Raw genomic sequence first — 15,040 nt, 5'->3', positions numbered from 1 at the left:
AAAATTGTTTTCTGAGCAATCCAAAGGGAGCTTCTACAGCAGTGTATCCTTATTTTGCCATGACCTTACACTCACTGCTTTTATCACAATGCAAGTGTCAAGCCAGAGTGATTTGAAAAGCAGAAACTCAAATGAGATAGACGACTTAAACATTTATTTTATTTATTTTTTATAATTTAGTATATTTTTATTAAAGAATTTCTTACGTTAACATACAAAATAAAAGACAAAAAAGACACAGCATGCTTACATAGTACAAAAAGATAAATATATAACTAAACACACACAACAGCTATTATAGAAATACAGTTACCTAGTATATGGAATACAATGACTTCACTTAAACATTTATTGCATTTTATAAAAATACATATATTTTTAAACAGGGTAATAATTAAGGAACTGGGAGTGTTCGTTAGTGAAGAAAATCTGGTTCAAAACTTGCATAAAAATAAAATATTTCTCTTCCTTTGATTGTAGAAAAAATGTTCATCAAAAATTTCATATTAAAAGATGATGACATTTAAGACAAGTAAAAGTCTACATGACAACCAGGTGTACAATCAGTCACAGTTTGTAGCTACTCAATTTTGCAACTGAAAGTAACTTAACAACGTTACAGTTCAGAGACCCAACATTTGTTCCTTAGTAGTTGTCTTTGTCTTCACCAGGGGTGAAGAGAAACCACCAGATGAGTTCTTTCATAGAGAGGCTAATTAGCGATTTTTGACACTAATGAGATATAGGTATGTTTCAGTCGTCACAGTTCGAAGGAGCGTGAGCGGAATTAATGTGCCAAGCCTCCAAACAAAGATGCCGGTTTGGTACACATTTAAAGGAGCAGCAGAAAGTGGTTTTTCTTTGCAAAAAGGAATATTCTGTTTTGTGAGAACATGCTTGCTTGACCAACTGTACAATAGGTTGGGATAATTCTAACATTATCACTACCAACAGGCAGTACCATCAATGGCTTTGTTTGGAGGCAAAGCACATCAATCCTGCTCACTGTAGCTTTGTTAATTAATAAAGTAACATGTACTTTCAATTCCAAACAAGAGTAGCTACAAACTATGACTGATATAACATTACATTGTTAGTTTCATTGACTTTATTGGATACTGTAATACTGGGTTGATGACTGCCAATGAGAGAAGTATGTTTTCTTATATAGATCTATACAAATTTTTTTCAATGTGTGACTGACGATAAACATGACTTGGTATAAATTATGTATAATATATTATTAATGTTGTGTTGTAATTTTTTGAATGTATGTTATGGTGAATATCTTTTTGAAAGCTTTCTTCTCAATAATTATTATTTTACATTGAAACTGATCGTGACTCAGTCATGAGAATGTATTATAGTCCCAATCAATTTTCTTGCAAAAGTCTTTTGTCTTGGAAATCAAAGTTTTCCCCTGTTCTTTGAGAGGTGAATCACATGAACAGATCCTGCATGAAATGCCTCAGAAGAACTGCGTGGAGATGAAATGACTAGTTTATTTGTGGTAGGATTTGGTGCAGGGAGACTGACAAATGTTGATCCAAGGCGTGACCGCTCCTAAAATAAAACAAAACTCTTTAAAACCTTTCACTGACAGTGATGATGATGATGGTAGCCGTATATGCAGCTCGTCACTAAGGCAAACTACAGCAATGACAAAGGATGTTTTGCAAGGTTGAAGCAAAAAGATCACAGAGACACCCCTGGTAGCTGCTATACCGCCTAGGCATGACCTTGAGGCAAAGATGCTGGTAGGCTGTATGCCCCAACGAAACTCGCACATGAAAGGGGCGGAGATGCATGTTATCCCACTGACAGGTGTGAATTTTGGATCTTGGTCTCAATTGAGGTGTTCTGGGCAAAACGCCATCCGTGAAGGTCTTGTTTAGGGTAGCAAGCGAAGGAATGTAAAAATGTAAATTTACTGTTTTAAATAATTATGGTCTCTCTTACAGCCCCGATTGGTGTCCTTCAGGGGTTTATTTAAAAATTTTCGACAAGCATGCCTGCCCCTTCATAATGCAAAGCCCACCCAGGGCTGTATACTGGTTTTTGCTGAAGGAGAGAGAATATCTGGAGTACCTAGGGAAAAACCCTCAGAGTAGGGTCAAGAATAGACAAGCTAAGCCCAAATGTGACGAGTCTAGAAATCAAACCTAAGACACATTAATCGGAGGCAAGTGCTCTTGCTATTACCCTAGCCTAGATATGTAATCATGGTCTTCAATACATCTTTGTGAGGGCAGGCAACAAGTAGAAATCATTTCAAAGGTCTGGATATGATACAGATCGACAGCTGTCACACAAGAGTGATCTACATTTTTTAATTTGTCGGACAGGGTTGTCAAGTGGTGCACTTGTTGCAATTATCATGAACTGTTTACTAGTTTTTTTTTTTTTTTTCAAGAGTTGCTCATGTGGGGAAAGAAGAATTTGGGTCATAGATCAAGGTAGGTATAAATGTGAGAGACGTACCTGAAATGATTTCACCATCATGGATGCCTGTAAATGCATTAAAACAATACGTTATCTACTAAAAATCATTATGATCGTACCCAATTTTTGATAAAGTCAATCTAAGATCTGTATTCAGGTCGCACAGGAAACCTTGGTATATGCTATTTAAGATCAAGTTGATACATACACTTTTGACAGATGTATTGTTTTGTAAATACCTGTCAAAATGTTTGAAGTCATCTTAATAAATATAAAATGGCAAGCTGTGAACGACCATTAGGATAGCCTGCTCATGTTTTTAACACTCTTTTACTTCATGATTCACACACCGGCTTTCCCATATTACTTTACGATCATCACCGTAACGAAAATAATAGGCTTTTCATAGGCTTTTGCATACAAAGCAGGGCTTATTGTGCCTTCCCTTGAGTAAATCATGGGAACTTTGAAGTCAACTTTTGGTCAGTTATAGACCTTATTCATAAATGGCAGCTGTTTTATTATTCCTTTGTTAATGTGCAAATTAGCCTACCAAGCTTCATTTTAGAGCAAGAATTCTTTTGAATTCACTGTATGGTATAGAGTCTTGGTAGGCTAACTTGCACTTGGACAAAAGAATTATAAATTGACTGCCATTTATGAATAAGGTCTATATATTGTCACTAATCAATAATTTTGCAGGGACAGTTGGTGAACTGATCAAAACAGAAGTCAACAAAGTGTATCAAGACATGTCTTTTCTTTAAAATAGTATGCATCAGTACTCCTATTCAAGTTTTATGGTGATGATTGCAAGACAATCCTTGGTTATTTTGAGTTCACCTTTTCTTCCGGACAAGGGTCAACTTCCAAACAGTTTCTTGTGGCATTACCAGAAGGAAAAGAATCTCCGCCATAGAAGATGAAAAGTCCACCTTCCTCAGCTGAGAAAAACAAAGCAACAGAAATTTAAAACAAAGAATTGTCATCTCATCCTTTACCATCATGGACCAGGATGTGTTGTACGTAGCATGAAAGTGACTGTGTTAATATCTTTGGGTAGCAGCTGATGAAAAACTGATTTCTGACAATGAGTGGAAAAGTTTGGTAGAACTCCACATCTCATACTTTTCTCTCAGGCACCATCCAAAGAATTGAAGACGTGTTCACCTGGCATGACTGTTCCGGGGGTGGGAGGTAGGTGGTGAAGGTAAAATAGCTGAAACAACCCAAACCTTTACAAAAATGCTAACCTTAGGCTTCAACACTATGCTTTAATGTTTAGGTTTAAGGTTAGTATATTTGTAAAGGTTTGGGTTGTTTCAGCTATTTAACCCATTACCCCCCACCCCTGGAATAGTCATGCCGTGTTCACCTGAGCCTCTTGGATTCCTATTTGGTAATTATTGTGTTGTTTTTAGCCTGCCTATTGCAGGATTGAATTCATGTTCATTGATTTTTATATGAACAAAAATTTCATAGCCACATGAAACCTGTATCAAGGACAAACGAGAAGATGAGGGAGAGGGAACAAACAGATGAAGGGAGAACCCCTCGCAATCAAATTGCTGCTGTGCAGGTTAGCCTGACAAGGTTGTATACATCAAATGAAGTCATTATGTAGAGGACATCGTATGAACTTGCTTGTGCATTTCATAATTTATGGGTATGAGTGATGTGTCAAAAGTTCTCAAAATTGCTCCCATTTGCATGTGCCAAAGGCGAGTGTAATTTGAGAACTTTCAAAACATCACAAGTGACCGTAAATCACAAAATGCAAGGGCAAGTTCACCCGAATTTTTTTTTATTTATATACTCCTTCGCTTTGTTTCCATAGCAACTTCTGTATTGCACTCTATAACCTGTTCATGCATTCGGCATTGATGACCAATCAGAAACACAATATTTTATTTTATTGAGAATATAATAAGTTTTTAAACCTGTTGACGTTCGGAGCAGTCTGCAACCTTGCAAAAATTTTGGATTTGTCAGTTTTTTGCTTGAAACTTGACCTGTATTTGATCACTAACAAATAAGTCTTAATGGTCATGAATGCAGTCCTTCAATTCACCTGTATCTATCAACTTCTTGCTGAGTTAAGTAAAAGTTTTGAAAATTTCTATACTTACCTCCGTGTATCTCTTCTGTAAGGTCATTAGTTCTAAATGGCGCAGAAAATAGCAAATCTTTTATGCCATCTTGGTTAATGTCTGTCAAACTTAAGCTCCAACCATATCTAGCAAAACTACGATCACCCTCAAAGACTGCATTGTATTTGATGTCTGTCAGTGTCACATCTTTTCCAAGCCGTAGAACTGTTGTCAGATTTATGATGTAGACAGCGCCTGCTTGGTCAAAATCAATGGGTAGTTCATAGTGCAACATACTACCTTCAATGCCTGCAAAAGCAATTAAATTAAAAGAACATAATCATGATTTTTGCTTCTTGAATACATGTGGACACAAGCAAAGAAGGATTCTTGCAACACAGGACTTGCACTGTTTAAGTTTAAAAAAAACTTGTCCGTTGATCAGATTTTGGACTAAGTTTTTTCAGAAACCCATAAGGGTTGAAACGTGTAACGGCCCCTTGTGTGCTGGGAAACAAGCTTCTGAATATTCAATTTGCTAAGTACCATATTTGGAACAACAAGAGCGAGGGGTTTCCAAATATGGTACTTAGCACTGAAACATTCAACCAATCAGTTCGCACTGAATATTCGGAAGCTGTGAAAGCGCGTTACACGTTTCAACCCTTATGGGTTTCTGGTTTTTTGCTATTACTGTTATAATTTCTTTTAATAAACTTAATTGACTACTCTTGAGTGGCCACGGTAAGGCGCGTCGCACTGTAAAATAATTATAACTTTGCTTTGTTCCAACCGTTTCACAATTACTTCAAGTTGTTTTGTATATGAAGTGTGGACCCATTTTCCAGAAATAAAATTAGTGTGAATGGTACAGATGTTTGGAGAAAAAAATTGAAATATGAATAAACATTACACTTTTAAGAATCCCCCAGCTGGCATAAGGCAAACCAGAAGGCTATGTCCATGTATGGATGAGAAATAATCAAATGGTCTGATAAATAAGTTGCAAAATGTCATGTTTCTAGAAGAGGTATTTCAAAATGGAGGTTGACCATCAATAACCCAGTGACCACTCCGGCACTCTACGATACCCCTAGTTGGTTGACAAGTAAAATCATCTGGCGTTAGACAGAGTAAAATCTGTTAAGTATCTCTCCCAGGAGTCAATGGGTTAACATGTGAAAAAAAACACAAAACGTCAGTTTTAAGCTATAAATATGGCCCAAAATCTCAGTGCTCCATTGCACAGCCCACATCACTTATCTCTTACTCTGTGTTGCGGCAGAAACAGCAAGCATTATGTCATTTGCATTTTCTTTATCTGCATTATAAGGATTCCCTACTGCAAGGGCTGTGCCAAGTTTCATGAATGTCTCAGTCCCTGTTATAGTTGCTAATGGCTGAAGTGATTTCAATGGGAAAATCTGGAACACGTAAACTTTGCCAACACTCTGTATGTCATCCTTGGAGTAACTACAGTTCTTATAGGCACATAATCTACGCACAAAGAAACATAAAAACAAGGGCTTAATAATTATGACAATTTGGCAATACTCTGTATGTAATTATAAGGGTTGAGTTTGGAGTCTGTTAATTACAGGGTTGGAATAGAAATGGTCTGCAAATAACCACAAGCAACCCAACCATGGTAATTTGAACATGTAAAAAATTAAGGTAGGTCTAAAACACAGGTCATGTTCCACACGTCAAGACTAGAAGTCCCTGCTCCAGTGATGAACAACTAAGCTAAGTGAGACCTGAAACGACATTTTTGTATGGTGATTAGGGCTACAAGAAACTATTGGTGTTGTTTATTTGTCAGTAGCACAGTGATATGTACACTGACCTGTGGAATGCAACTTGTGTTTTAGACCCGCCAACAAAATGAATTTTTAATTTTGAAATCCTAGTGTTTTTTATATTGTCATTTACTTTATTTACAGATTTACCCTTTCTTTGGGAGTAATGGAAAGAAATGAACACTTAATCCCTTGTTATTGGACTGGTACACACTGTATGTATTTATATTTTTAATAAGAATAAGAATGCTCATTGTGGGCAAGCAAGAACAACAACAATTACTATTAAAAAAATCTTACAGTGCAACATGCATTACCATGACCACCCAACAAACTTTCACATTTGAAATTACGTGTAAATACGTCAACTCAACAACCCTTGTAACAGTGTTCAACTTACAACTGTGCAAACTTTGCAAGGAAGCATGACCGTCAATCAAATTCACACATCCTGATTGGTGGACGTTTTGTAAAAAACTTTGTTAGGTGGCCACAGTAAGGTGCATCGCACTGTAAAATATAACTTTGCTTTGTTCCAACCGTTTCACAATTACTTCATGTTGTTTCATGTATGAATAGTGGACCCATTTTCCAGAAATAAAATTAGTGTGAATGGTACAGATGTTTGGAGAAAAAAAATTGAAAGCTTTTATTCTGCGCAAAATGTACCATGAGCCAATGTTTTGTTCATTAAATATATTGTTTTCTGGTGTTCATCTTATTGTCAACATCGTTGCTGCTCAACATGTGATTTCCCAAAACAATAATACATGTATCATTATTGCCAGATATACTGTAAGCTTTCCCAGTACAACTCAATTTATACCAATAGGCCAAAACAGGTGGCAAAGGGACATTTCTTTTGCATGTGACTGAACTATTTGGAATAAAAAATATTACAGGTGCTTTAAAATTCGCTTTTTTCACTTTTCACCTATCCCATCATGTAAGTAGTTTTTTTTTTCTTTTTTTTTTCTTTTTCTCTTGGGGGGGGAGGGGGGGTGGGATTTGCATTAAAACAACGGATATTCAGTTCACCACATTGCACCCCCCCCCCCCAAAAAAAAAAAAAAAAAAAAAAAAACATGTTGCATTACAAGAATGGGAAAGTAGCGAATGGAACAGTCAATTTTGTGAAAATCTGATGAGAAGAAAGTAGGGAGTACTGAAAAAGATACTCCTGATTTTCTGTTCTGCATTTAACACTGGAAATTCAGCAACCCTTCGAGAGATTCTCCATTTTCTGAGACCTTTTTTCGCCCTTAATGGTAAGGGCTACTTCCAGTGTATTTTGACTGCAATTTCCGTGGCATCATGCAAAAAAGTTAACAGACAACATAAAATATAATAACAACAAAAACAACAACAGTTAACTCAACCAAAGGCCAAGGCCCCAATGGTCTGCCTTCCTTATTACCACTGGAAGGAAAAAAGACTTTGTGTTCAGCACTGTTATCTTCATTACCTAAAGGTTGGTGCACCAACAAGCAGAAACTGCTGTCCAGTTATTTTAGCCACAGTCAATGAAGAACCAAACCAGCTGTAATTCTGCTCACCAACATGTAACCAATCAGCCTCATGAACAGTAATCTCTGCCCCTGGCTTCCTCTTTGTTTTGGCCAAAAACACAGCCACTGATCCCCTTTGAGGACCCCCCTCAGGTGCATAAGGGGACCCTATAATGAGGTCCTTAAAGCCATCACTATCCACATCGGTCCCCAGAAGAGATGTACCGAGATTGTAATACCTCTCATTGCCATGAATTGTCAAACTTGGTTGCAAGCTAAGTTCTTTCTGTTTTAAGCCATAAAATACATACACTGTTCCCAAATACTGAAGGGCATTGGCACCTGTGAAAAGTAACTTCAGATGTACCATATAGTGTTACCAATTTAGACAGCTACTCACTATGAATTTGCCAGTGCCACAATGTGAATGTGGTAGCAGATCATCAGTAGGATGCTCAGAGGTGTGACTGTAGCATTGCTCCAGAACTCCCCCTCCCTCCCCCCCCCAAAAAAAAAACCATGGTAAAACCATGGAAAGGACTTTAAGGCGGACAATAGTGGAAGCTGCAAATTCATGTATTTAAATTTTTCCAACCAGCCCAACTTGTTACTTGCCTCATAGGTAGGAACAGTGATCAAATTAAGAGGGAAAACCAAGTTTTTTTCCATTGAGTTCACTTCAAATTGGAGTTGGATTCTGAAAATAAAGATGCACCTGCACAGCCAGTGCAAACCAAATACGAAAACTTGAGACAACTTGTTTAACATTTTTCATTACAGCGCAAGCTAAGGGGCACCAAAAGAGAGAGGTATGAAAATTTCTGCTTTGAACAAGGGATTGGATTCATTGATTCACGTTTTATTGGCAGTTGTACCACATTCATATGTCCAGAGTTGTTATTAAGGGCAAGAGGCTGGAGTTCCCCCCCCCCCCCTCCAGGGTGTTTCATACCCGCTTACTTCAGAGTGACAAATAGAGTAAACACTCATAGTGGCTGTTTTCCCCACCTAATTTCCTAGTTTCCCCACCTAATTGAAAAGTTATTGACAGCCCTGCGTGTCCCTACAAAATCTTGGTGGTGGCAAAAATTAAACTTACAATTGCAACAATAATACTGGTAGGTGGTTTTCAATCATTTTGCCAGCATTTTCTTAAGGAGATCCCCCCATTCATTGCTTCACGAAGCAAAGAAAATGAAATTTTCAAACCTGTTGAAGGAGCACTAACAGCGAGGTCATCTATGCCATCTCTGTTTAGATCCACCACAGCTAATGCCGTCCCAAACCTACCATTCTCCACAGTTCCATCGATGATCATGTCGGCATTGGAATCCAAGTTCAAGTCTTTGTCTGGTAATCCACTTTGTGTATTGCTTGTCACAAGGTAAATACGACCGTTTTGGCTGTTTCCAGGGATGCCATAGCCTGGAGCTCCAACCACCAGAGATAAACTTGTACCACTGAAATTGCCATACACCAACGACCTAAGAGAGAAAATTCTACACTGTTTTTAACTACTTTGTTCAAGGAATAACCCATTGTCACTTTGAAGGAGTTTGCTGGCATTTCAAGAACTCCTTCTGCTCTGATTCAAATAATTATCATAAGGCACTTTATTGTCCACACTTTGAAATGGCAATGAAATTGACAAGCAAGATGGGTGTTTACAAAACTGTAGCATATACTGAAGTGTTAAAAGTTATGAAAATACACGTTCTGGTGAACACAAGCACAACACGAATTCTGAGTGTTCATTGCACTATGATAAAAGTATCAAAAACTGTATTTAAACTAGCCTCTGTTTTTAAGATGAACCACAATACTATAATATTATTCTTTCTTCTAGTAAAATATCTTTTCTTCATACAATCCTATTGCAAATTAATATCCTTAACCTATTTGAAAAATCTATCCTTCCCCAAATCTACCAAATAACCCTTCCCATAATCTAGCTGACCAAGACAACCAAAATTCATCACAGGATCCACTAAACTAAAAACAAACAAACTTACCGGTAGTCAAAATCCACCTATTCAAACTTGGACTTACCGGTAATGGGAAAAATTTCATTCAGTTGCTTTGTGAGGTCATTAATGCAACATGTGATAGACTGCACAGCTGTTGGGAAACAATGATATGACTGTAGAGCTCATAAGTCTCTCTCCCTCCAAAACTTTTTTTTAGCTACGCAATTCCCCTCCAAGATCCACCCTCTTAAAGGTTAACCTTATGCATTCCTTTAAATATCAATCTTGCCAATCAAGATGGCCCTGTCTCCCTTAGTTTCATTTTTTATAACCGAAAGCTGTTCAAACTAAGATAAACAACTACTAACCATCCTGCTCTTGCATAAGGCACTGAAGATGAATATTGAACAAATGTTGTGGTCATCCCCTCATCAGCTTTATTCTCGTGCACTGTAACTCGAGGATGTGACTTCTGACATTCAAAGCAACTTTTTGACATTCCCTTGACGTCTTTCTTGATCTTTGACTTGAAAGACTTTGAAAATGAGAAGTAACTTCCTCTTTCAGACTGCCTAATATTAATATCTGACAAGTTCACCTTCTTGTGAACACCTGGTCGTAACAGTACAGTGCCAGGATTCTTCAGATTTTCTTTCAGCTGTGCTTCTTTCAGCTGCGTAACAAAGCGGTCAGTCTTGTTGCAGTTGATAAACAATGGACTCTTGGGAATGGTGCATGTTCCTGTTCCATGTTCTAACATATCAATAGTTCTATGCCACAAAATAACAGACCAACCAGCCATATCTGCAACACCACCTGAAAATACAACAATAAAAAATATTAATATGTCAACTCAAGTAAGTTAAGTCGTGTTATGTCACTCTACGTCTGCATCAATGGCAGTCTCCAAGGGGATTTGCAACTGGCATTCACAATGAATGGTAAATTAATTATTAATGTAACAACTGTGTTGCGAAGTGCAGGTTGGGTGCCTGAGACATCCTGGAGCCTCCACTATTGCCAGCCAGCTCCAAAATGGAGATTGCACCGATGGCTGGAAAAACCCAACAAACCAGCCATGAGCCCCCACGCCCGCGAGAAAACAGGCACCCGTCACACTGATAAACAGTGGAGAGTAGAGGGGGGAAGAGAGGGAAAAAACCACTGAATGCTCCACGCAAAATGTTCCTGTACAACGTAAAGCACAAGGAAACAAAAGCAAGTGCAAAATTATAACAAGACAACTGACAACAATTGACTGCAGTCGCTCCTAATTGTTAACTCAGTTAAACTGCATTTAACTTCATTAAAATATCAATTAGCTAAAACAACATTAGCGCTATAATTACAAAAATAATACAATGAATAATCTAAGCCTAGACAAAGTATATCATCAGCTTAAAAACATGAGGTGCTGCTTGAGAGTCTTTTCAAAATTGGGGAATGAAGATTCATATATCTTTCAGCTCAAATCATTGTAAATCTGTATATGAAGGACCCTTGACCATCAGCAGATTTGAACATGGGAATGCCAAGCTGTCTGACGATCATGTACCTCCGAGCATTTGTTGAACTTACTGCACAAATACTCGGGGGTGAGGCCATTAACACCAGAGTATCCATAATATACATGTAGCAGTTGCTCTTCCTACTGTGGCAAGCATGGTAATGTTGTGGTTTTGGTTTTTAGTTGTCAATAATTATTATCCCTGCACGTTTGCTGAGAGCATGAAAAAAAATGCAGTCAAGGAAGTCAAATTTAAAATTTGATTTTGTCTTTAAGTGTCTGTGCAGTTAACAGATTTTTAACATTAACATGAAATCAAGAGGGTCAAGCCATGTGAAGCAACTGAGTATTTTGCGAAACCATAGCAGGATTGAAAAGTCATTTAATTATTTGTCATTCCAATGAATGAGTAAATGACAGTCTGATTGGTCTCAGTTTTACTCCTATAAAATAAGCTGATTTTGGTCCTAAATTCTTCATACCCTGGAAATATGTGTGAAAATCCTCCACCAAAAATGGCGACTGCGTTGAAAACTCTGCAACCAGCTTTGCACCAGCGGTTTGTTCCCCAATCCATGCCAGTAGTACAGTGGCTGAACAGATTTCTATTTCTTCCCTTGTAATTTTCTTTTCTCCATAATATTCCAGATATATCTCTTCAAGATCTCTTGATGGTAGATACCTGAAAGATAAATGATAAATTTCGAACATCCAAAGGAATTAGATGTTATTAATTAGACTGTCTTCACTCACACACTCAAAACACAAGAGCCCATACATATCACAACACCAAAAGAGATATAACTACACTGCCTGTTGGCATTAGACAGACTAAAATACAAGGAGTCAATGGGTTAAAATTCAGCTTGGCAGTGAGACCTAGAGGACACAAACAAAGGAAATGGAATGAACTTGTTTATTCATTTCTATTGTCTGTGCCCTCTAAGCCTCACTATCAAGCTGAATTTTAATATATCAAAAGTGGTCTATTGCTAAAATTGTCCAGGTAAGTGTGAAAATCACTTTTATTGTCATGTAAAACTTACCATTCTTTGAGCCCTGAGGGTAACTGACTTGTGTCACCTTCAAATGAAGCTACCATATCACCGCCAACGTCACCAACTGGATGTGCAGCTGAAAACGAGCCAAAGAAATTGACATCTCCCATAGTGGTCAAGAATCCTTGCGTGATCCCAAGACTGTGCCAGGTTACATCTGCAACTTGATGCGACACAAAACCCAAGGTAAAGGCCACCAGCTTTTCTGTCTCCTGTGAAGTAAAGTAATTCTGCTTAAAATAACAGTTTCTACCAGAAGGTACTCATTCAATTACTGTCGATTGCAAAATGGTGAACTAAGTTTGCTGTAAGTGGAAAAATTTGTATTTACAAAAAGCATGAGCAGTTAAAGGGGTCATCCCATATTGCTTCCTCATTCTGCACCGTCTCTAAAGCCTGGTTTTCATATGATCATCTGGATCGTCCCAATTGCCTGAACATTATTTGAAACGACTGGGGTGATCGGGACAATTACATGGAAACACTACCCAAAAGATCGCTAACAACCCAGGCGACTGAGATGACCCCGATCATCCGGAGAGAACTCATTTCTGCTGAGGTTGTCTCAGTCCTCCAGGTCTTTAGCAATCATCTGGGTAGTCACGGTTTCCATATAATCATCCTGATTGCCCCAGTTGTTTCAATGTTCAGGTGATTGGGACAATCATATGGAAAGCAGGATTAAGGTTGGCCAAAATCCTCACCCCTCAGTTTTTGTTTGTTTGAAGGGCTGAAACTTTTTTCTGCTTCTGTTGTAAAGAATCTGAGCACCTGGTTGCAAAAACCGTGTGAAGTGAGGGATTGTGATTAATACAGGATTGTGATTAATTCAGTTTTTGAAGTAACGAGGCATGATATAATGTGTTCTTTTGCCTTTAAATGAGGTTCAAATGAGATGCAAGGTGGTTTTCTGCAATCGCACATCTCAGTGCAAAAACTGGCCATCATTAAAAGGAGGGCATGTAGATAAAATAAAACATGACCAAAATGAAGCTCAGGATCACACAACAAACCTGGTCCCAGGGCTTCGGATATTTTTTCCTTATATAATTCACAGTGGCATTGAGGAACGGAGCCCAGTGCGTGTCTTCAGAAATGGAATGAAATCTTCCAGAATAGCAAAGGCTGGAATACATGGCATCAGGGTATGGATTTCCAGCGATGAATGCATCTTGGTTTTTAAGGATTATCTCCCTATAATCTGTATTATTCCTTGCATCCTTGAACCAGTTGATAGCTTGATGGCCAATGTCTATATGCGTGCTCATTCCACAGGATAACACTTGCACAGGAAGTAAGCAGAGCAGGTAAAAGGGAAAAGAAAAGAAAAAGTTACGCGGACTGCTTGGAGACGTCGCCATTTTGATAAGTGATACATAAGGAACTAATATTTTGGTAGGTAGTTTATATATGATACCCTATAATGTACCGTTCCTCAAGTCCTATACCCGTCCTTTCACATCCCTAGCCAGTTCTCGCGCGGATCTCTCGCGCGAGAACCCGAAAAACTTCGGTTTGAATCAAGAAAATCAGGGCATAACTTTGCTTACTTAGGATTATATCACTTTTAATAATCTCCTAATAATGTTATTCAAAAAAATGCTCTTCGTGTGGTTGTTTTTGCACACCAAAAGTCTATTTCAGCGAGTTAAGACGAGGGAAGGGGGTGGGATACAAGACGTTTAGATTCACCCTCTCAGCCCTCATCCCTTGTTTCCCCTCCTAAACAAGATGCTTTTCTTAGTCGTTTTGTTAGGATAACTGAAAATCATAGCCCCGCGCAGGATGCGAACGCCGTAACACCGTTTGGATGGTCTGTCCATTGAGCTACAGCTACAAGACCTCGCGGAGAACTGTCCCACTTATCCACGTTCTTCATAGACAAACTACAATGTGATACTTGTCAAACTGGAAATACTAACTATTGGTAGTTTGAGGAATGGGAGGAAGGCTTCTTGTAGTTCAAGAGACCGGAACTCCGATTTCGCCCGTTGCTAAGCAACTCGCGTTTGAGACTACCGAAGAAAATTTTATTGGGGGCTGGGAAGGCGGGTGAAAAAAATCAGGGGATATGTCATTCCCATTTTGAGTGGTTTTTGAGTTTTTCTTGTCATGAAGTCAACTTGCAGAAATATACTCAAACAGTTTTCAGATCAGCGTGGTCCAGTTGTCAAGGTGTTCGGTACAATGCAGTTTCCGCCAGGATTAATTGCCTTTGACCTTTGGCGGGATTTGTTAATAGCGGTAACGCATTCAACTTTACCTTGAAGTTTAGGTTTTAAAATAGTTACAGTTTAATTGTTTTATCGTTGAAGAAAATTGACGAACCCAAATCAAGACATAAACAAACATTCAAGTTCTTTAATTGCAAGGCAAGAAAAACAAACACAGAGTTGTTTAGAACTTTTTGTTTTCGTTTTCTGTTCAGGAAACATCATAGTTTTGTAGTTCCCGACGGTTTTTTCCTTTTATGTTAAGTGTAACTGAAACTATTTGATAGAGTTTCGTAATATGATTAGAAATGTTTGATTTTATTGGTCTAAAGACGCTTTTTTTGTGACTCGTGTTTTGAGGTGCAGGCATGGTATAGTGGTGAGAGCACTCGCCTCCAACCAATGTGGCCCGGTTTCGATTCCCAGATTCGGCGTCATATGTGGGTTGAGTTTGTT

The 15,040-nt window shown here is 38.2% G+C and overlaps 1 protein-coding gene and 2 long non-coding RNA genes across 4 annotated transcripts; 2 read left to right on the top strand and 1 right to left on the bottom strand.

The window, feature by feature from the left end:
- Window positions 1–132: 132 nt before the first annotated feature.
- Window positions 133–13,771, bottom strand: LOC138029084 (phosphatidylinositol-glycan-specific phospholipase D-like). The gene is made up of 11 exons (XM_068876767.1): window positions 13,385–13,771; window positions 12,360–12,583; window positions 11,796–11,995; window positions 10,175–10,622; window positions 9,049–9,323; window positions 7,797–8,181; window positions 5,803–6,029; window positions 4,572–4,841; window positions 3,286–3,386; window positions 2,482–2,508; window positions 133–1,563 (listed from the first exon to the last, which is right to left on the bottom strand). Exons 1-11 carry the CDS (start codon window positions 13,730–13,732, stop codon window positions 1,408–1,410), a joined length of 2,661 nt encoding a protein of 886 aa, XP_068732868.1. The 5' UTR covers window positions 13,733–13,771; the 3' UTR covers window positions 133–1,407.
- On the top strand, window positions 1,570–3,351 carry LOC138029086 (uncharacterized). 2 transcript variants are annotated; one of them, XR_011127807.1, is made up of 3 exons: window positions 1,570–1,824; window positions 2,414–2,456; window positions 3,215–3,351. It is a non-coding gene; the product is annotated as an uncharacterized lncRNA (long non-coding RNA). The 2 variants fall into 2 exon arrangements; XR_011127808.1 differs by having other exon boundaries at window positions 3,145–3,283.
- Window positions 3,397–9,234, top strand: LOC138029085 (uncharacterized). Its single transcript, XR_011127806.1, has 5 exons — window positions 3,397–3,841; window positions 3,925–4,021; window positions 6,476–6,546; window positions 8,620–8,648; window positions 9,098–9,234. It is a non-coding gene; the product is annotated as an uncharacterized lncRNA (long non-coding RNA).
- Window positions 13,772–15,040: the final 1,269 nt, after the last annotated feature.

This window comes from Montipora capricornis, chromosome 13 (assembly GCF_036669925.1).
Source record: "Montipora capricornis isolate CH-2021 chromosome 13, ASM3666992v2, whole genome shotgun sequence".
Taxonomy (NCBI): Eukaryota; Metazoa; Cnidaria; class Anthozoa; order Scleractinia; family Acroporidae; genus Montipora; species Montipora capricornis.
This window is presented reverse-complemented; position numbering and strand designations above follow the sequence as displayed.